Raw genomic sequence first — 22,043 nt, 5'->3', positions numbered from 1 at the left:
GTCGAGATCAGCTGAGATCAGGACATACATGAGGAGCTCTTTTAAAGGCACAGGCCAATCAGTGTCAACATGAACAGAGAGTGTTACAGGACCTCAAACTGTCCACTTGTTTCATGTTTACTGAGCAGTGACTGTAGGAGTTGAATTTCATAACATGTTTACAGTAGCCGCTTTTATCCGGATAGTTGGATCATGGAAAGGACCGGGGAACTGACTTTTCCTGTTTTTCTTGCTGCCTGGACACAGGCTACAGTCTCTTTTTCCTTTGGATGCGATCTGATTTGCATTTTCAGCAGGCGGACCAACACCGGAGCTAACTTGCATTAAAGTGTATGTAGTGTAAAGTATTCACCGCTAGATGTCAGTAGTTATTCTTTCTAATGTTGCCATGATTGTGTTTAAGGACTGATGAATAAGTAAAATACAGACTACAGCTGAAAGTTAAAAAAATAACTACCTTTTATAAAAAGAAGAAAAAAAGAATATTTTCGAAATCTGTCAAAAAACAATCAAACAACCTGATTAAAATAAAAATGACTGCATTAACTGAACTTAATTCAAGCTTTTTACCCACATTTGAAGCCACTGAACGTCTCTGAGAAGTCAGAAATTAATCAAGTATCACATACAACCACTAAAATTAGTGTTGTTCAGGAATGCAGTAACAATATTCAAGCATATTCTGGTGGAATAACCATAGTAGAAACAAAACATTTTGTAACAAGCAAAACTTAATTTAGGACTACTTTGGTAAACCTGACATTGGAAGGTGGTGTGAAAATGTAAACGCTCTACATAAATTACACAGATGTGATACAATGCAGCTGACAGTAAAAAAACACAAAAATATTATATACACAGAGATATAGATTATACACAGACACACACTTAAAGTGTTAATAAAATAGGTCCAAGAATGGATCCCTATGGAACACCTACACTGATGGCAACGCTTTTAATCAAGTTCAAGATCTTTCGTGACACAATAAAGTGCATTTTTTCTGACTCCAGGTCTGTGTTTGTAATAACTTAAAAACTAAACTAAACTAAACCATAAAACACCAAAAACACTTACAGTTTTTTGTATATTAATTTTAATTTACAGAACATTGTCAAATTGCAATACATTTAGTGCAAATAACACTTCTGATGTACAACTTAGAAATATACAAAGTGTGTAGATTACTGACAAAAATATCAAAATTAAAAAGACTAAATGCATTCTTCAGCTGACACCGCTCATAGATTTAGCTCTTATCATTATCTGCAAAACAATTATCCAGATCCCTCCTAACCTCAAATCTCTTTTTTCAAACCATGCAGATCTACTGACTGCTAAACTCCCAACTATTGATGGCATTGAACACAGTCGAAATTGAAACCTTGAGGTAAGATGATGTGAAATGCTGACCCTCCCCCTCCCAACCCCACCCAGTTTGATTTCAGTGTTGATAAATGCACGTCTGGTGGCTGAACAGTAGAGAAAGCCAGAACTCCTGGCGTCTAAGGCATACTGGGGGTAGTTTATCAGTCAAAGTGCAGGAAACCACTGCACGGTAGTGTGGCATCTGAAATGTAAAATCATCTGACTGAGAACATAAGGAACACATTATAAAATGATAAGCCTATTTAACATTTAATAACAATTCTGCTTAAAAGCAAGCAGGAGTAATTTATAAATCTGACACTCTTGAGTGAACAGAAAGATTTTCTTTTCCCTGCCTCACCAGGGTCTGAAAATAGAGATGAGAAAACCTAGAGGGTACAAAATGTATTCATTCAGCTCTCAAAGAAAGAGAGGAATCTTCAAACCAGACACTAGGGCCGGTCCTTTGCAAATATCTGTCAGCAACAGCATGCTGACTGACAAATACATGCAAATACCGCAACTTAGCATCTAACTAACGACATCATCTGGATAGTTGAAAATATTGTCCAACACAAGTCAATTAGACTTAGTAAGTGCTCCTCATCACTCTTGTTGTATCTAATCTGCCCATTTCTGTCATCAAATTCAAGCATTTAAGAGTCAATTCACATTTATCACAATTGATAATCTATTTGAAATCTTACCGTTTTATCTGTACAATACATTGTGTCCACGGTGTTCTCTGAAAGCTACTTTATAACAATCTAGAAATGTAAAGACTTCAAAGCTTTAGGCTCTGACCCCCCATCAAACTACAAAGAGTCGTCACAAGAGGATCAGCAAAAGGCAAGAAAGAGGAAATAGTGTACCACACCTCATCTGTGCTTTCACTGTAAGTATCTGTTCTCTTTCCTCTTTCATGGTAGTTACTTTAGCAGCAGCAAAACAAGTAGCTGTAATACTAGTGATTAGAGCAAACCCCCCAAAAGTTCAAGAAAAGTTTAATCATAGTAAATGTACAAAACAATTTACAAAAAAAAAAAAAAAAAAAGAACCCTAACAAAAAAACAAATAAAAAACAAAAAGCAAATTATCGGTAACAATTTGAAGACTGTTTAGGAAATGTTTCAGCTTACGTACAAACGAACCCATGACCAACAGGTTACAATCTAAGATGATAACTACTGATCCATTAGGGCCAAAAGCAGTCTCATCTTCAAGCAGCACGTCCTGATGGTGCGGTGACACGTGAATGGTCATGTGATCTTCAACAGTCACTTCAACAACGCAGTCTCCCCAGCAGGTGAACTTGGCACCTCTGAAAGCTGAAATGAGCAGGATTAAAAGAATACAAAGAATAAATTGAAGTAAGTGTATGGATCTGCTGGCTGATTCAAAATAACAGATACGACATCAACCAGGAGATATCTCAAATAGTGTAATAAAGTCAGGATACAAAACAAAAGAATACAAATACAACTAAGTATAGAAGATCCCGCTGCTAATAACAGTGTTTCTGTGGTTACCTGTTTAAATTTAGAAAAGGATAGGCTTCCCAGCAGTTTTCTCCTGGACGTAGGAGGTGAAGCGTTTGAGGAACTTGGGATATTCTCTCTTGGCCACGGCTCTGAGTACTGATGCTGGAGCCCAGCCTCCGGGGTTTACTGCAGCCACACAGGAGTGAGGGAATAAAGACAAAGATGAAAACAAAAACCAATGTGTTCCTGCTGACTTATGATAAAACAATTAACAATAACTCAGTGATTCAGTGCACAGAGAGCTGTAACTGTTTAGAGGTGCCCTCTAGTGGGAGAAGGAAATGTAAGATTTATTAAATGAACATCCTTTGAACTGCTCAGCATCCCTGGCAATAAACTGGCTCAAGATTCCCCCTGCAGCGCTCCTTTATGTAACAGCCTCTTAGAGAAGAGGCAGCCTGGACTGAAATTTCAAAGAAACCCAGACTGTGTGATCCATGTGTCAGAGCAGCTGTACTAAGTGTAAAAATGCTGATATCAGATTGTTTCAAATGAGGATAAAGGTGTATATTCATTTTTAACTTGTGACACAAGATGTTACCAAGCTAAAGATTGTCACATTGGATCCAGATACACTGAAACTACTCGATACATAATTTTTCTTTTAAGGCCTTTTGTTGTCTCTATATGTAAATCAACAATAATTTCTTTGTCTGAACCATTTAAACTGAATCCGAGGATCAACCCAGCTGATATATGTATATGTGCCAGCTGGAACATTCCATGTGTGCTTTTCTTATTTATTGCCTAGTGTTTTTTCATATAAAGTGGGGCAATAATGAACTTGAGTTTGATTACTTACAAAGAAACAAACAATTTCTAACTTTTATGGTAGTTTCATTTTGAAGGAGAGAGACAAAATATCAAGCAAAAAAATCTAGAAAAACATGTTACATAAATGTTATAGATCATTTTGCACGTCATTGACTCCTAAGTATTTGATGCTCTACAATCCAGACAGATTTCTGTCTCCCACACTGATAACAATCAGTCAGTCATTTACAGAAAGCAGCTTGTTCGGTGTATAAAGCACACCTGTCCACAAAATCCATTCCAACCTCTCCATTACCATGGGTGAGACCAAAGAGCTGCCAGAGGGTATCAAGGACCAGATCTTAGACCTGCAGACAGGCTGGAATTGTCTACAAGACCATCAGCAAGAAGCTCAGTGACTGATGGTTATACATTTCTCAATTTCTAAATAATCGCACCAACAGTCATCCTCAGGTCGGAGCTCCAAGATTATGCCTATGATGTGAAGATGATCACGCGAAAGGTGATGGATCAGCCCAAAACTAAATTGAAGGAGCTTATTAGTGATCTGAAGGCAGCTGGGACCACAGTCACCATCAGCAACACACTACACTGCAATGGACTGAAATCTCACAGCACTAGAAATCCCCCTGCTCAAGAACGCACATTTACAATGATAATAATATAATAATAATACAATAATTATTTCCCACCACTGTATGTGTAGGGACACATGCAGACTGAGTAAAACTGAAAAACTGATTTGAGGTTTGGTTGGAGCCTCTGGCATTTACAGTAGGTTGCATTATAGCAGGATTGTTGTTGCTACACAGGTTTTGTTTTGCTGGCCGTTGATCTTGCCTCAGGCACATATGCTAAGATCAAAACTAGATGATCTTCAGAGGTACTTACCATTGGCAATATAGTTGATCTTACACATGATGTTGTCTCTGCTTATTTCTTTGTCACCCTCTGGTGGGCTGACCAGCGTTTGGCAGATCATGGCAACATTGATTTTGGCACGAACACACCGGTTTGTGGGCTGAAAGTTAAAATAGACAAATAAATACAACAATAATAATAATCAAAAACAAAATACAAACAACCCCCCAAGCTAACACAACTCTTACTGTAGATGAACTGACAGGGTGAGTAAGATTAATGCTGTTCTTCTGTTTCGCCCCAAAAAAGTCTTGTTTAAAAAAAAAAAAAAAAAAAAAAAAAAAAAAATCACGATGTTTGTAAAAGCTTTAATGAACTAAACACAGTACTTTGATGTAAACAAATACAAACATGCTCAAAACAGTCTTTGTCTGACAAAAACACAGTTAATGCATTAAAGCTCAAATCCAGACCTAATTACTCTCTGACAACAATCTACTTGCTATTTACATTAGTGTGCATACTAACATAATATATGCAGAAGAGGCTGATTAAGGCTGATTTGATAGGCGGACACAAAGTGTTGATTTCAGAATCTAACAGTGAAAATCTATTATCCCAATTTGCTTTCTGTTTTTAGGTGGAAGTTTCTTATCATTGAAAACTAACCACAGTATATAATGCTGTAGATACTGTACTCCAGTGTTTTGCAGGCAGGCACAGACAGATTAAGCATCTCAACATTTGCCAGGAAAGAGCGTGTTTATGACAGCAAATGGCTCCCCGAGATGGCAATTTATCCTGGAAACTTACTGTGTGTTTATAGCAGCAGAATTGAGGCAGTAACTGTGAGACTGTCTCACAAAGTCCTCACTTCTCTTGGCACTGCTAACTTAGTGTTATATTTGGACTGTTTCATCATTCAGAAGCATACCAAGATTTCAATGAGCCTGATATGTAATCACTCACTGTGCCAGAGTGTAGGCACAACAGCATGTTTAACACCACTCAGTCGCTGAATGGTATCAGAGAGTTGGGCGGTTATATGAACACATGATGGAAAACAATGCAAGCCTCAGAGGGTTAATCTTACAGGGGCGTCATCGTGGTCCACAGAGAAGTTGCAGACCAGCCATGTGTCGGGGTCGTTTTCATTTCTTGGTGGAATCATCCTGATGGCTGACAGATACAGCACATCTCTCTGAGAGGCAGGCCACACTCTCTAAAACATGAAAGACAAAATTCAGCAGGCAAATCAATCAAAAACAGGTGGTTTAATGCTACTGATGAAAAGGCACCATGTACTCAGTATACCTTGTGTGTCTGGTACACAATGATGGCATTATCAGAGAGCTTTTCCACAACGTGGAAATTTTCAATGGTGGCTGTGGGAGGGAGAGTTCACATCAGGTCATGGCAATAACACAACAAGAGTCAAATAGTAATAATATGTTGGACTAAAACACAGATCTTACTCTCCCAGTCCAATCGGACTGCAGTGTCCCAGAAGTAGTGGCAGACCTCATGTCCAGTTACCCCCTTCACAGCATGTGTCGCTTTAAGGGGATCCAGGACGATGCCGTTCTCCTCCACTTCCCTCCTGTATACCTGTTACACAGCACCACAGACAGAATATTATAAACACACTAACAACTTCACCCGTTACTAAAAACTAAGATGATTTTTTTTCCAGCCATTTAAAAGTTTTAAATCACCATAATAACTTTTAAAACATCAATGAGATTTAAATATTCACAGCATTCTCTCTCCTCACCTTCATCTCTCCTTCTTCTACCACCAGTTGCCAGTTTGCATCGCCCCCAACCTCCTGGATGGAGTAAGCCATGTGATTCTGCACAGTTTCCTCCACCTAAGAGTCAGATATTGATTTAATGATATGTTAGGCAGTCTTCTCCTGTTGTTACCAACAAGGCACAGTTAGAGAGGAACCTGAGGTTCCTATGCTCAGGTGTAATGATTGACAGCCCTGACCAATCAACACACCTTCCACCTATGCTGCTATTGTTTAACAACATAGGAGGCATGAGGAAAACTACTGGTGTGTCAGAATCACAGGAATGTCTTAAGCAAATACATTATCCACAAAGCAGTAGCCAAATAAATATTAGGCACTTGATACTGCTTGGGGTGTTATTTAACATCTCAACAATGAGTTAAAAATATAGTGCAAAGCTAGCCTGGATTCATGCCTGTTCATGCTGTGGAAGGAGAAGCGTGCAGTGAAGAAAGGAGGAGGAAATGAACCAAATTCCTAACATGCACAGAAGACCTACTTTGTGGTAAGGACAACTCAACCTGCTCTCTCGGGAAATTTCAACTCTGACTAGGTAGGTTTTCCCCCCCCTCATGGGTCAATGTACAGCACAATGTATAAACACTAGTATACTATAATCCTCAAAATATTAGTGAAAACCTGGAGCGAGTGGTTAGTAGACATGCCGTTTGCTCATGCTCTCTCTGATTGTCATGGAAAGCAGCAGGCTGCTCTTAGCTGACCAAGCACAGTACCTGAGGGCTGAATCTGTGAATGTCATCTGAAGCACTGATTAGCTCGATCGAGGACAAGGAAGAAGAGTGGCTATAGGGCTGTACAGCGGAGAGAGGGTTGAAAAAGAAAGGAATAAACAACAAAAACTGAAAAAGACACCACGGCAGCAGAGCAGAGGAGAACAACCACAACCTGCTAAAGTAGGATTTCATATGAAGCCATCATGTTAGCTCTTGAAAAACACTGCAGTGGGCACAAAATGATTGCCCCACAGTTAAGACATTAAACAGTTAAGATGACACATGACCACATCATGAGTAATTTTTCAGGAGTCAGCACCAAGTAGGCAGCTCACACCGGCTGTAAGCTGCCTTTGATTTTTACAGGAATGATTAGGCAAAGAAAAGAGCAGCAACTTGTAGCCTTAAATTACAACACAGTGGGATAGGAATAGGGTGAAAGGTATAGTGACAATAAAAATATGCTGCGCACCTTGTTGGCAAATCTGTGTGTACCGATGGTGGAGTAGGCATCACTAGGGGAAGCCAGAGTTAGTCGAGGTTTTCTGACCTTCTCTGACTGGCACTGAGGGAAACAGTAAACAGAAATAGACACTTGTTTATAGATTAATTTATTGGAGATTCATGTTTTTGAAACATGTCCTGACTTTGCGAGGCCCATTTAGGTCTTCATCACACCTGCTCCTCTATCTTGTCTTGTCTGTCCAGTGCAGCTTCCACTGCATCAAAGAACTCCTCTTCATTGATCAGACTGTTGGGCCCCTCCTGTGAACAAACAATAACAAGCACACAATGTCAGAATTTGTGATTCCTGTGAGAAAAGCCTCACCCAAGATTAAAAACAACAGGGATGTGCAACATCAGGAAATCTTCCTACTGTCGTCATCTAGTTTTTATCTAATCCATTCAGCTTATCTGATTTCATTGTACCTCGTAGTCTGGGCCTCCATAGTGTGACTTTTTCTTTAGTTCATTCACAGCAGACTTGTAGGCATCTTCTACTTTCCTCCTCTTTTCCAGCTCCTACACACACACACACACACAACACACACACACACACACACACGAGATGCTGTTATGGTTAGTTCAGCTGTATTGAAACTTTGAATAAAAACGTAGAGCGTGTAAACACAGAAACCCATTGAACCAGCACTGTAGCCCTAGCCTTTTCTTGACGTCATCCAGCAGAAGGGCATGTGACAACACAACCGTCCACTGCAGTCCGATTCTACTTTAAACAGTTTTTAACCTGGTAAAAAAAAGGTGTGATTTCCAGCCAAGCACATGAATTGCCTGTTTAATTCACCGCAAGAGAAAGGTCTCCTGTGTCGTTTTTATACAAGCAACTTCCTCCCCAAAACCAAACAGAGTTTTTTTCCAATAGTGTGTGGACAGAAATACACTGTTTCCTGTTGTGTGTTATGTCTTACTTCAGACAATGTCCCAGCCTCATTCTCATAACATTGTCAGGAGTTTGTGTGGAAACATTTCCTGTCACACCAAACACTATGCTTAAATTAACAACATGACAGGTGATTTAAAAAAAAAAAAAAAGAAAAAAAAAACCCATAAAAGTGAAGTCAACTACCCCATTATTCAGCCATCTGTTAAACAAGTTTTAAATATTTTAATTGTGTGTCTATAATGTTATTTGCCAGGGACAAAAACTGTCATTTCACACAAATAATCTCAATGATTGCTTGAATAGAGAACTAAAGAAGTTGGACTATATTCCAGTGTCACTGTTATAATAAAATCTATCACTTAAAATAACAGGAATGCAGTAAATCGCCTGTCTGCAAAAGAAGATGAACAAAAATACAGTCTAACAACTTGAACTGCAGGAAAAAAGATACTTAAGACAAAGTTTTGACGTACAGCAATTACAAAAAAAACAACAACAGGTAAGCTGAATCAAACAGGCTCATCTATAATACAAAACAATTAAGCTCTGACGAGATATTATTAAATGCAGAAAAATAAGACACAAAGTCAAAGAAACTGAACAAAGTGCAAAGAGAGGCCTAGATATATTCCAGAAAACACAAAATAACCAGAATGTGATACTGCAGTAAGTTGTGGACAACCAGGACCCTGACATACAGAGACCTACTGTAAAGAAATGGCCGTGGGTCTGCAGAGGTATCCATTTTTGTGTCTGGTGTTTGAGCAGCTCTGTCGTCCTCCTTTGTAACATTCGCTTTGGCAAACTTTGCCTTGAAGTCCGAGTACTCATCTTCTAATGTAAACTTCCAAGTGTGAGGTGAGGTGTGTCCTGTTCCTCTGAGTGTATGCTAATATACATCAAAACACTGATAACTTTGAGGTAGTGTCACTCAGGTATTCTAACTGTAAAAGGCTTCCCGGCTTTGAGGGCTGGGCAGGAGCACACCTACCTTACACAGGGAAAAGAACTGGTTTGACGAGGTCGGATTATATGAGCTCTGAAGAGCATTCCTTTAAAGACACAGGCCACTCACTGAATATTAATGAATATGAGTGCGTTATAGGAAGTCTGACTTATCCATGTATTTACCAACCCATATTTGCCAATGATGCTTGGTAGCAAGTTCACATTAAACCTTTCAGTGGATAGTTGGATTATAAGGACGGCTGAAATGATTTTTCTTGCTGCCTGAGCATAGTCTCCAGTCTCCTTTTGTAATGAATGAGATTTGCTTTGCATTTACAGCAGGTGCTTGGATGAAGAATTGAACTGCAAAGCATCTTGCAAGCAGTTTATTTCATTAATATTTCCCATAGAATATAAAGTGCAAGAGCAGAATCCCAGAATAATGAGTCACTTAATAGAAGACGCACACAGACTGAAGAAAAATAAAGACTGAAAGATTGAAGAAGCACATCTAAACTAATAACTCCAAAAGAGTCAAGTCTACACTATTTAGTCAAAGCTATATATTTAATACAGAATCACCTTGTAACCTTTCCAAAACAAAAACTGCACCTTTTTAATTATAAATGTTACAATACTGTAAGTATCAAGTCTAGACAACCGAGTGTTGCATCACAACCTCAGAGACAGAGCCCAAATGATAACATCGAGCTCTTTAAGGGAAATGGAAGCAACACTCAGCTCCTCAGTCAGCAGCAGTACCCACAGCGGTGGCTGCAGACACGCCCATTGGGGAAACTTTACTCTTTGTCCAAAGCCGTACCTTGTCCAGTCTTTTCTGCCAGCTGTCTTCTCGTTTCGTCATCAGCTCGATGCAGTGTGACAAAGTGGAGAGGATGCCTGCTGTGGTGGCTTTGAAAGTGATGGCTTCACCCTTAAAGTCTATCCCATTAATACCTTTAGGACTGGCAGGAGAAAACACTGGCACAGAGAGGAAGAGAGAAAGCAAGAACAAAAATAAACAATGGTGTTCACACTTACACTGAATTTGTTATAATCAAGCCAAGTAATGCAATGGAAAGTCAAAGAGTATTTACAGATAGACTCACATTTCTCTTTGCTGCCATTATTGTTGTGATTATATTCGCTGTCAGGTCTCGCAGAAGTGGGAAAGTCATCGTCATCATCCTCTACTAGTTAGAAAACAACAAGCAGTCATAGCTTCATCTCCCTGCCCTGCATAGTTATTAGTGTATAACTTATAATATTTTAAAACCTATTTCATGTTACTGAATAATCCACGTCCACATAATTGCAGGTAACACATTAAATATCTTTGTGCAAATAAACAATTAGGGTTGTGTCTGCATTGTAATACAAATTCAATAAACATAGTACAAATAAAAAACCTGACAGCAAATTTAAACCCACATAATGTCTTGTTAAGTTATTGATTTCTGAATCCTTTCTCAATGAGCATTACCTACTCTCATACTGCATGAAACGGATAAAAAAAAGATCTCTGTTAATGTTCTGCTTTGCTGTGCCAGTAAACAACAAAGCCAACTCCCCCACACTGCTCCAGAGATCACTGTTTTACAAACAGAGGCAACTCAAAACAAATGTACATCTATTTTTGAAGTAAATCTGATGCTATGCAAGGTCAACAACTGGTATACCTCTGTCCCTCTGAAATTCATCTTTGGAAACGGCATCGGCACAGGAATCAAAGTACTTCTGCAGGGTGTCCACTTGTCTGCACAGGATGTCTCGGAAAGTTTCCATTTCTGCAAATTTCTCACGCAACCTGTGCCCCTTCTGAGCGGGGGGGGAGAGAGATGAAGAGATGCAAACAGGAAAAAGATAATATAAAAGACTGAAAAAAAAAGAAAAAAGAGATGTCACGCTTAACCAGATCTTTCAACTCAGTCACTGATGACGATGATTTACCTTGAAGGAGGATGTAGATGTGGAAGACAAGGCACTAGCTGCTGAGGTGAGAGACAACATGGAACCATGACGCCTCAGACTCGTCTCTGAACCGTAACCAGACTCAGCCTGCAGGTGCGTGGGAATGTGGGAGGACAGCAAGAGAGACACGAAACAAAAAGGTGAAGAGACAAAGAGGAAGGAACAAAAGATCAGTAAAAAGGCACATTAAACATTAAACAAACTGCAATATAATAAGAAAACCTGGTGATCATCAAAGTTAGACATAGGGAGCTCAGTTCCTGACTAATGCTGAGCTGGACCCGAGCAGGACCCACACCTACACAGAAACATTCCCTCACAGTCTGCAGAGACTGGCCAAGGTTGACGAAGAGACATGCATAAACCCAGCCTTTAGGCCCAATGCGTGGTGGCTGAGTAACCATGGAAATAACTGTCAAGCTACTTTAGTAACTTCACAAGGGTTTCTTGTAACTATTGTGATGTGTGTGCTAACATGCAGTGTATCGTTTCATTGGAAATGACAAAATTGATTTATGACCAGGATTTAGGGAGTGGCAGTGATGACATCCGTTCTGCAACAGCAAACTGATGACTTCACGATTCCTGCACTACTGAGTCAGCAAAGTAAAAAGAGATCTATATAAATATGTAATATATATATTTTAGTTTAGTAAGTGTTAATACCAAGCCAAAAATCTCTAAAGCTGTACATGCCACACACAGTTGTCAAAGTGTCCATACAGACAGCAACTTCATAACCCATATTATTAAAGCCTCTCATTTAAATGCGCATGTTTCCTTACATGGAATGTGTGTGTGAATGGGTGGATGACTGGATATGTAAAGCGCTTTGGGGTCCTTAGGGACTAGTAAAGCGCTATATAAATACAGGCCATTTACCATTTACACAGCATAAACGGAAACATTATTTTGCCATGGTGGTAATATGTTTTAAGACTCTCAGGTGATTTCCCAAGGTTTAGTCATGGCTTTATGTCAAATTTTCCACTTGATTTCAAAATTAAGACATGGTTGCAAGCTATTTCCGTTGGCTAATTGGCATGCAGAAAAATTTCCTAACGACAGAGAGCAAACTGAAGAGGGATCAGGTGACAATCTTGACAGAGCGCCCACGTGAATTCCTCTGCTGTAATATCCCACAGTGAGAGACTGAGAAAACCGACATCAAACAGCGGCAACCAGGTAACGATCTAAGTGTTTAAAACCATAGCAACAGAAAACTTAATCACTCAATAAAGAGTTTGCTGTGATATTAACATCATGGTTATTGCTTCACAGTTGCATGCCTTCTGCAAGCAGTCAAGCTGCAGTTTACATCTTTATCTGTCTGCACATGACCTCTTAGTTATCAAATGTCAATACTTCATGAATTTATTGCAGATATTTGTCTAAATTTTAGTCACAAACCTTTTTCCAGCAGCCATTCTCACATGAAATAGGTGATTAAAACACCACTGAAGGTTTGTACTGTTTAGGTACAATGCTTTAATTTATGTGATTCATGTGTGTTTATCTATCATTTCGTATTAAAATGGCTGCTGTAAAAACAGGCTGTTCACTTATGAATTCTTGAATTATGTCCAAAAACACTTCGTAAAGTTGTGGTGAATTGTTTCCGAGATGTAACATTAGTGAGAACGAGCTGGACAGGCAATCTCAAAACACGATAAAACTGACATATTAAAGCATGTATTTAGTACAATAGCTTCTCTGTTTCAAAAGCTACACAAAGACAAGATTTAAGTAACAACCAGATTTACTCCTCCCCTCTACCAGTGTTGTGATTAACCTTTTACAACATTTGTATTTTTCATACAAGACACACATTATCACCACACAAAAAACACCACAGAACGAATTTAAATTCAAAACAGTGACAATAAAGCACCTTCACTTAACTAACCACAGCAACATTCATTGAACTGTACACTGTAATGACACAGACTACACACACAAATACACTGAGAGTCCAAAGTCAAAGCAACTGTTTGTTTTAAAACAATCTTCTGCTTTCGGGCTGGCTGTCACTGGATAGCCAGCAAAATGTAAACATAACTTAAAAAAAAAAAAAAAAAAAAAAAAAAAGAGAAGATTTTCTAAATCTCTACCCACAGAGAGCAAAGCTTCAGCGTGTCAATGCCGAGCCACAAATATCAATATCCAGATAACTGCCATAGCAACTGTATTTGCTGATGGATGTCTTAGAGTAATAATGACTTTAACAAAACATGAAAATTTATTAATTCTTATTAAGAAAGCCAGTGAATACACTTAAGAGCTACATGGGTTAATAAAGTTTTGGCAAAAAGTGTTACAGATATCTTACAACAAAATAAAAAACAAATACATAAATGCAAAAATAAATAAATACTGTAAAAGCTGATTTAAACTGCTAATATAATAGTATCCCAACTAAAAATCCAGTTTTAAGTGAAATGCGACATCCTCAATGCTTTCTAAACACTAGAGCCTTCAATCTAAAATATATTTATTCTTTTCTGCATTTGTTGCTAATGCAGATTATTACATTTGATTGACAATATATAATTACCATTTTGTGCAGATGACAGATGTTATTTTTACAGTGTTGCTAATTTGGTACAAACAGAAAAAGCAGTAAAGTGCAATGAAGCAATGACGAGACCAACCTGTGACCAGAGACTGGCATTTTTATGTTGCATGACAACCATGCAAACTTAACTCCACTCATTCTCGACGAATGAAATGGCGTCCTGATCTGAAGGTTTTATAATGTTGATGCTGATGAAATGAGGGTAAATGTGATGTAAACTCCTCAGAGATTGTCGATACATCTGAGGTTAGCTATGAGCTATGCAGTTTCGGTCTAATTTCCTACTAATAGTGACTAAGGCTGGCATGCAGTGAAGTTCATTAAAGAGACTAGTTCTTCTTATATCTCAATTTAAAACACTACATGCAAGCACAATAAAATTTAAACAGTGGGGGCAACGGAAGAGATGGATCACATCATTTTTATTGCCATAAAACTAGAATCATAATTAAAGATTTTAGTGATGGGTGACAGGGAGCAAGCAGCATGCCAAAGTGCTAAAAGCCCACCATCCGGCCATTCCAACAGCCAAAGCAGAGCAGGACACTGCGGCAGTCCCGGCGGTTTGCTGGCCTCAACATGGCCAGCCACTTCCCCCAACACTCCCAATGTTGTGACAGTTCAGAAGCTTTAATCCGGTATTCCCGTTTCCCCGGACACACCTCACTATTAAACAAAAGGAAATAGGAGGAGGAGAAGAGAAGCCATGCAGGCTTTAGCTCAGCTCATCAAGTAAAAGAACAGAGCTACAAGAAAAGCAAAGGAAGAACAGAGAAAAGCAGTCATTTCCTCCGTAGCGAACAGAGACGAGGCAGACACTAGCTGCACCGTCTCAGTCAAAGGAAGGAGTCTTCTAAATTCCTTGGTAGTGAAACGGAGTCCCCTGTCAGTCAGTCCTTTACAGTCACACACATGGGCTCAAAGACAAAAACACCAACATGCCCTCCACTCTCGCTGCACACAACCATCAACAGACCACACACCCTGATATGTGAAACCTTTTCCTCTTGTCCGTCCTTATGTCCGGCATCCATCACTGAGCAAGCAACCGTGATTGTGTGTGTTTGCATGGAAGAGTAAGAGCGAGAGAAGGGTGAAAATGAAGGGTGCATGCATGTATGCATTAGAGCGAAACGCAGGCTGTCTGGGGCTGTTTGTGTAATAAACCAATAAAGTATGGGTGGGCGAGTGAAGAAGCATACTATATATTATAACAGAGAGAGAGAGAGCAGCAGAGAGTGGGAGGCAGGGGATAATACTTGTCTGGAGCTTTACTTCTATCTACTTCTTTCCTTTTATCTCTCCTTTACAAAGAGATGTGAAGGGACCAGTGAAGTTCAGACAGTCCTCAAAACCATCCCAAAGAAGTGGCAGCAAACCCACAAATAAAACAGTAAGTATTTCCCCCCCCCTCCCTTATATGACCCCTTTGAATACTCCTAAATGGATCAGCCTTCTCTGTGCAAAGGAGTTTTATGTGTCCCTCTTGATTTTGTTGCTGTGAGAACAGGCGATTAAACAAATGTATTATTCATCGAGAGCGGCACTTAACGTCCCCACATTTAGCACGACTTTTCCCACCACCAACACAAACACACCCACACATAAAAACACAAATGGATTTGCACAAAAACTACCTCTGACCAGCTTAATTTTGCCACGGTGATATACATATAATAGCCATTTGCTTTTGGGGTGTTTAAAAGCTGGAATCATTAGTCACCCCACATTAAAGCAAATTAAGAGTTGTTAAATACTGATTATTAACTTGCCCTGTATGAATTTATAAAAGTGGCACACAAAAAAATAAAAAAATAAAAAGAACGCCACAAAGTAGAAAAGGGTGACCTTCAACGATTTACACTGAAATGCACTGCTATCACACTGATGCTGGAAAGATGCTGTTATGTGTGTGCTCTATTGTTGCGAAGAAGTGTTGAGGACTAGGACAGAAAAAGAACCTACAAATGAAATATTTATATTTATAGCACATGTTTTAGAGTTTCAGCAGAAACTTTAGTGTATGCTAGTTAGCCTAGGAAACACAGACAACAATATTCCACATAGTGTACACTGCATGATGCAAGTCCTTCTTTTTCCAATTGGGAGCAGTACAAACACTACAGTAATGCTGAGGTGGTGCTTCATTAAGCTCACTGAGGTTGCTGTGGGTTACAGTTCAGACATAACTTTGAAATACTCTCACACCCTTGTTAATGGACTGCTGACCTCAGGTCACTCACACCCACACTAAAAACCATCCAGCAGGACTCACAAAGTGAACTGACAGCACTCTTCGGTGGAGAAGCACGGCTTATGAGAATTCATGAAAAAGTGAATGTTTTTTGAATGGTGCGTGTTCACTGCGCTACAATAAGAACCACTATAAAAACAAGTCTCTTACATCATTTTGGCATGGACCATGAAATGAATGTACCACCGATGTAATGCACTGCAGTTTAAAGAAAGGCAGAAGTAAGTTAACAACAAATCTCCATTCAACTTCAGGAATGTCAGTCTGTCCAGTTAGGAAGCATGCTGTTCAAGTCAAAGTATCAATAGATGCACCGGAGAGGCAACAACCCCCCCCCCCCCTCCCCCCCAAAAAAATTGATTTCCAGCTGGTGGCCTCTTTCCTTGTCACTTCTGAGGAGACAAGATGGTACAACAAGAGATCTAGACAGGGCTGTAGAAGGTCATCAACTCTGCAGCAGGATCTGCTCCTTTATGCAATGACAAACAGATGGAGCAAGCCCTTAACATGACCTCTAGAGGATTACTCGTGTACATGTTTCTAACCAAACTGTCAGAAACAGACTCTATGAGGGTGGCATGAGGGTCCAGTGTCCTTTAGTGGGACCTGTGCACCATGCCGCTCATATGGCTTTTGCCAGAGAACATGAGAACTGGCAGCTCCACCATTGCCACCCCGTTCTCTTTACAGATGATATTGCAGGCATGTGCCTAACAACTATCATCACGCCATGTGGTATGGTGTCATGACATTGGTTATCGTCTTACACAGACCACACAGTTTTGGGGGAGGAAGCTGTGAACGTGTTTACATAAAAGAGACAGTGTTTTCTCCAGATGACCAATGAGGAATAGGGTTAGAAAAAAATGTATCGAATTTAAAATGTATAACCTGCTGTTACGCTTAAACTTTACTTGAAGTAAGTAAAGGACAAGTATAAAAAAAAAAAACCCACTAACTTAAATGACTTACTTGAAAATAATCTTTTAAGGTCAACAAGTGCTTTAATCAGCCGAGACACTGAGTGAGACACACAATCAAATGAATACCTCCGGTAACTTTGTAACTTTTGCCCCAAAACTCAGAGTTAAACCTTAAGTTCCCTGACTAACCCCACAATCCGCTTCCAAGTAGAGGCCTTGGGGCAACTGTGTATCAACAGTCTGAAGTCATGTGATCCGAAGTTACACAGTCTCAGCCTTATAAAATGAAGGTCCAAAATACCAACACACACACACACACACCTAAATACAACCTTTCAGACACTACCTGAACCATATCCAATTTGTTTTACAAACTTTATGCTCAGAGGTGATATACCATTAACCAGATGTCCTTGCAGAGAAAACAGCTGCCTACTATGTAACAACATCCCCACATCAACCCCTCACTCTTCAGATTCCTCACATTCCCAGGGTAAAGAGCTCTCAGTATGTGTGTATGGGTCTGATTCTTGCCCTGCCACACCCTGTTCACTAAGAAAGGAAACAGATAAAACTCAAAAAAGGGAAAAAAGAAAGAAACAAGCCTTGAACTCAAATTCAACTCCAATGCTGAAAAAAAACAAAACAAAACCCAACAACACGGACAGCAAAACTATTTTTAAGTGATTACATCAACAAAAAAGGAAGAAAAGCTCACACAATACTGCTTAAGAAACACTTTTCTGATTCTCAACAAGCTCCTGCTGTCTCTGATGACAACAGGAACTGAAATCATGTTACCTAAAATTAATCTGTCAAGGTAATGCAGCTCGCATGCAAAAATAATATAATCCCAAGAAAGTCTGTATGACAGGCAAACAATGATCTCGAAAGAAGCTAAGGAGAAAGTTTATTTTAAAATATGCAGAAGAAAGAGAAAAATCACCAAACTGCTCACCTTATGTAGTTCTATCGACTCAATCCACTGGAGTCTGTGCTCGGGATCTTCGGCTCTGAGGTACCAAACGCTGTCGTTCACGCTGACATCAAAACGACACTCGTCAAACTCATGAGGCTGTGCAGAGAGAAGGCAGAGCGCATGGGTAGTTATTAGAGTGCATGAGTCAGAAAATAAAATAACCAGAAATTTGAATATCAAAATACAAATTTCAATAACATTTTCCCTTAATGAATAACATTTCTAAGGAAAGAGCAAAATCCCACTTTAGCACCTCTCTGTCTGTGGCAAAGGATTACTAACAATGACACATTCCAGACACATATGGACTTAATCAGCCACAGAAATGCATATGCCATGGAATAAAGACGGATTTTAATTAGAAGATGATGTCTTGAGCCTGCTGTCGTAGCCCTTAACAACCGTAGTGGAGCAGCGCTACATAAAACAGATTATTCCAGCACACTGTCACCTGACCCAAGGTCATCATAAGATTTCCGTCAATTTCTCAACCAAGTCTTTCAACTATTGCACTTCCACATTCTACAACACACCCCACCCAGCTCCAGCTACTAACCGCCTCAGGCACCAAAACATGTGCAACAAAGAAATCCCTCCTTTCCTCTGAAACTGGAATTTGCTTACAGCTGAGAAGAGATCTGCAACAAGTAAGACACAGTGGGGTTCAATCTCTGTCCGTCCCCACCCCCATTTTCCCTATTCAGCAGTGTTCAGAATACAGCTGCTCTGTCAGCTGACAAAATTGTATGCTGCCAAAGTTTAATTAGATTTGCTGAATGTTGCTCATGTGCTGGCTTATTTGCAGCCACTGACAACAGCAACACACAACTCTGGACATCTATTGTCAGCCTGCAAAACTTTATGTAACATTGTAGTAATGCTTTAATGCTGGTATTGCATTTCACAGCTTGTATATTTAGAATGGGCACAAGCATGGGGTGGATTTTTATGACCCTTAAATGCTTTTTACTGAAGTTCCTAACAAAATCAGCGCTGCCGTATTCCCTTACCAGAAACAGTCGGATATGAAAAAAGTGCTCCTGTTTTAAATTTTCACTATAAAGGTGTGTGCAACTTTGTGCCCATCCAGCCATGATTATAGCTTTGACAAATCCAGTTTATCTTGCACTGCTGCATCAGGCACAGACCATAAACCTTCCCTTTACAATGAAGTTTATAACGCTTTCCCTATGACTGGAACGTTCTCTTCCCCTTTGCGTAAGCACAGCTGTATCTACACGGCATTAGCTTTTTTTTTGTTTTTCAAACGTGTACATTTCTTCACGAAAAGTCTTATCAGTCCACTGATAAGACTTAGTCATTGTCAGATCCTAACATTTCCTTCTTGTGACATTTTACAACGCATCTGTGTGCATCAGATTAATTTAATAATATTTAATACAAGATATACAAATATTAAGTATTACTTATACTAGATTAACTCTTAAAACTGATAAATGGTGGGAAAATGCAATGACATGTACAATCAATGGGAGCTTCTGGTGTCGGTCTTTACTTACAAGTTGTGTATCAGTGTGTAGCTGTTACATGGGAGCTAAGAAGCAAAGATTTGTTTGTGCATTCCTGAGTCCTTAGACCCCGCTTTAGTGGAAAAAAAAAAAAATAGAGGCAGGGAAAAGTTTGGGTCATGTTGCTCCAATTACTTGTGAGCATGTGTAATAAAACTGTGTACATTCTTGGTTTGGCTACTATAGCGCAATTACAAAACAACCGTGCTCCATTCAGGTCTGCACAAGCATAGGAACTGATATTATGTTCACACCAACAAGCAGCAGGACCTCACTGTGACCTTCTTAAGTTGTACTTTTAAAAATCGTGTAATCCTATTGAACACAGCTGCGCAAATTACAGTAAAACCAATTGTTTGGCTTCTGTACTTGTATGATCAGAGAGAGAGAGAGCAGTGAATATTTAACCAGGGTGGTAGGTCTCAGTTTATCTGACTAACAGGAGGCCAGAATAGGAAGAATGTAGGTCCAACCTCTACAGTGTGTGGTCAAAGCTTACATCTGAAACCCTGGGCAAACGCTAATTTATAGTAGATAACAAGGGCCACGAACAATTGATAGCGCTATGATCACTGAAGCAATGTTCCCTTGGTATGCTCAAATATCTATCTGTAATCTCAACACAGCCTCAATATAAGTTAATGTTCACCTTTCTGTCTTAGAGGAACATGGAGAGCGTGTGCTAAGAATAAGAAGAGATCAAAACAGGGAGACCTACTAGAGAAACAACTATCCTCTTATGAGCCCTCACTTACTGAAATGCTGAACAGGTGCTAAGCTCGCTGTGATGTTGGCCAGTTTAAATACTTACTGTGATGACTGCCTTGCTGAGGCACAAAGAGCCCCTGCAGCCGTACTCCCGTTCATCCTCCGACTTGTAGTAACTCAAAGTATTGTTTTTCAACACAACCCATCGGTCCTGCCACCCGTGTATGTAATTTGTCCACTGTAAACACACAAGACGTGAAGTACACAGTTACAAAGCTGCAACACGCGCTCAGCAGGTGATCTAGTGCAGCAACACTTGCACACCGATTAAATTAAAGTTACCTTGCTTAGGACGCCTCCAAGCTCCAGGGGCTGCCCGGATTCCGGGTCCACATCCTCATCCGAACTGGACGATGAACTCTTCTCGGACATTTAACTCCAAGTTTACAAGAAAAGTTGAATCTGATCGTATCAGTGCAACCACGTAGCTCGACGCTAGTTGCTGGATTCGTTGAGTTAAAATACGGTTGCAGAAACGTTCTTCAACTTAAGGTCTGCAAAATAACGTTAATTGACCATTAATGGAGAGTACAAAACAGCGTCTAGGTGGCGTAATATACCTTAGGTCACTGACAGACTTCAACCGAGTTAGCTTGTCTGGCCACCACCTACTCTGGAGGTGACAGCTGGATCTGATTTTCTCCGTTTTGCGTGCTTTGTTTTGAAACTGACGTCGTATACCACTGAGACTAGCTAACTAAGTTAGCGGTGGCTATCAAATGACGCAACTAGCTAGTATTACATTAACTAACAACTTGTGGTTGCGCTCGTTAGCTATCTTAGCTGCTGTCCATAAGCTCCTGCTCGACATGGAGGCCTTCGGGGAAACCACTACACATCAACTTCCATCTGAAAATCGACGAGCAGCGGACTGAGTCTCTGCTGTGGTTCCGCAGTTCAGTTAGCAGCAGTGGAGGACTTTCGGGTCGAGGGGGGAGGAGCCGCAGCCACGCTTTACTGTGTACGACCGCCGGTCACCCCCAGACCGGAAGTTATATGTGTTTGAATAAAATTAAAAGCTGGATATTTTTTTTAAATCAAAAGTTTCAAACATTGTATCACAAATAAATAGGTATTATAAGTATTTCAAACGGGTTTATAAGATTTACTGTTAACGTGTGTGCTTGCTTCAAGTTATCTCACTAGAACTTGTTAGTGATATAATTAGTATATAATCTAAGATAAGAAGAAAGAATAAATAAGAAAAACTATTAATAAAGTTGCCAAAATGGGAAATGACATTTCTCTAGTTAAAAGTAGTTACGTGTTAAGCATTTTTAACACCAAAATCAATCAGCTGATCCAGGCTTTGATCATCAAGGCTCTGCCCAATAGGGTGATCTGTAGTGGGACGATAGATCAGATCAAAAATATGAAAAATAGAAATAACAAAAAATAGAACAGTAAATATTGTCCACTGTTGGGTGTATAGAACAAAAATCTGTAATAATGGATAAATGTCTGGTTAACTCTAATAAATAGGTTGCATTATTCTTTACTTGTATAATATATATATATATATATATATATATATAGCCTATATATATATATATATATATATATATATATATAGCCTATATATATATATATATATATATATATATATATATATATATATAT

The 22,043-nt window shown here is 39.4% G+C and overlaps 1 protein-coding gene across 4 annotated transcripts; it reads right to left on the bottom strand.

The window, feature by feature from the left end:
- Positions 1-1,077: 1,077 nt before the first annotated feature.
- On the bottom strand, positions 1,078-21,383 carry LOC147317300 (ceramide transfer protein-like). Of its 4 annotated transcripts, XM_086314111.1 has the most exons (19): positions 21,036-21,382; positions 20,706-20,917; positions 20,467-20,601; positions 18,106-18,222; positions 11,375-11,482; positions 11,104-11,242; positions 10,534-10,617; positions 10,248-10,405; positions 8,002-8,094; positions 7,750-7,836; positions 7,544-7,636; positions 7,072-7,149; positions 6,317-6,412; positions 6,018-6,150; positions 5,857-5,927; positions 5,636-5,764; positions 4,573-4,702; positions 2,896-3,033; positions 1,078-2,694 (listed from the first exon to the last, which is right to left on the bottom strand). In XM_086314111.1, the coding sequence occupies exons 2-18, from the start codon at positions 20,793-20,795 to the stop codon at positions 2,906-2,908; spliced, it is 1,869 nt and encodes a 622-aa protein (XP_086170237.1). In that variant the 5' UTR covers positions 20,796-20,917; positions 21,036-21,382; the 3' UTR covers positions 1,078-2,694; positions 2,896-2,905. The 4 variants fall into 4 exon arrangements, with proteins under 4 accessions (XP_086170237.1, XP_086170238.1, XP_086170236.1 ...); XM_086314112.1 differs by having other exon boundaries at positions 10,534-10,614; positions 20,706-21,383; XM_086314110.1 differs by having other exon boundaries at positions 20,706-21,382.
- Positions 21,384-22,043: the final 660 nt, after the last annotated feature.

This window comes from Aulonocara sp. 'chitande type north' Nkhata Bay, linkage group LG12, assembly GCF_057382095.1.
Source record: "Aulonocara sp. 'chitande type north' Nkhata Bay isolate Kocher_YH1m ecotype deep benthic linkage group LG12, A_spYH_male_GT1.1, whole genome shotgun sequence".
In the NCBI taxonomy this organism is placed as follows: domain Eukaryota; kingdom Metazoa; phylum Chordata; class Actinopteri; order Cichliformes; family Cichlidae; genus Aulonocara; species Aulonocara sp. 'chitande type north' Nkhata Bay.
The sequence above is the reverse complement of the archived record's forward strand: the minus strand, read 5'-3'. Positions and strand labels throughout refer to the sequence as shown.

What these genes read in the sequence shown, in the direction of transcription:
- LOC147317300 (XM_086314110.1), bottom strand. Translation starts at nt 20,795, where the DNA reads ATGTCCGAGAAGAGTTCATCGTCCAGTTCGGATGAGGATGTGGACCCG. An exon ending in TTGGAGGCGTCCTAAGCAAG is followed by an intron (nt 20,602 to 20,705) that starts GTAACTTTAATT and finishes GTGTGTTTACAG; the next exon opens with TGGACAAATTACATACACGG. An exon ending in AGTCGATAGAACTACATAAG is followed by an intron (nt 11,483 to 18,105) that starts GTGAGCAGTTTG and finishes ACGCACCTGCAG; the next exon opens with GCTGAGTCTGGTTACGGTTC.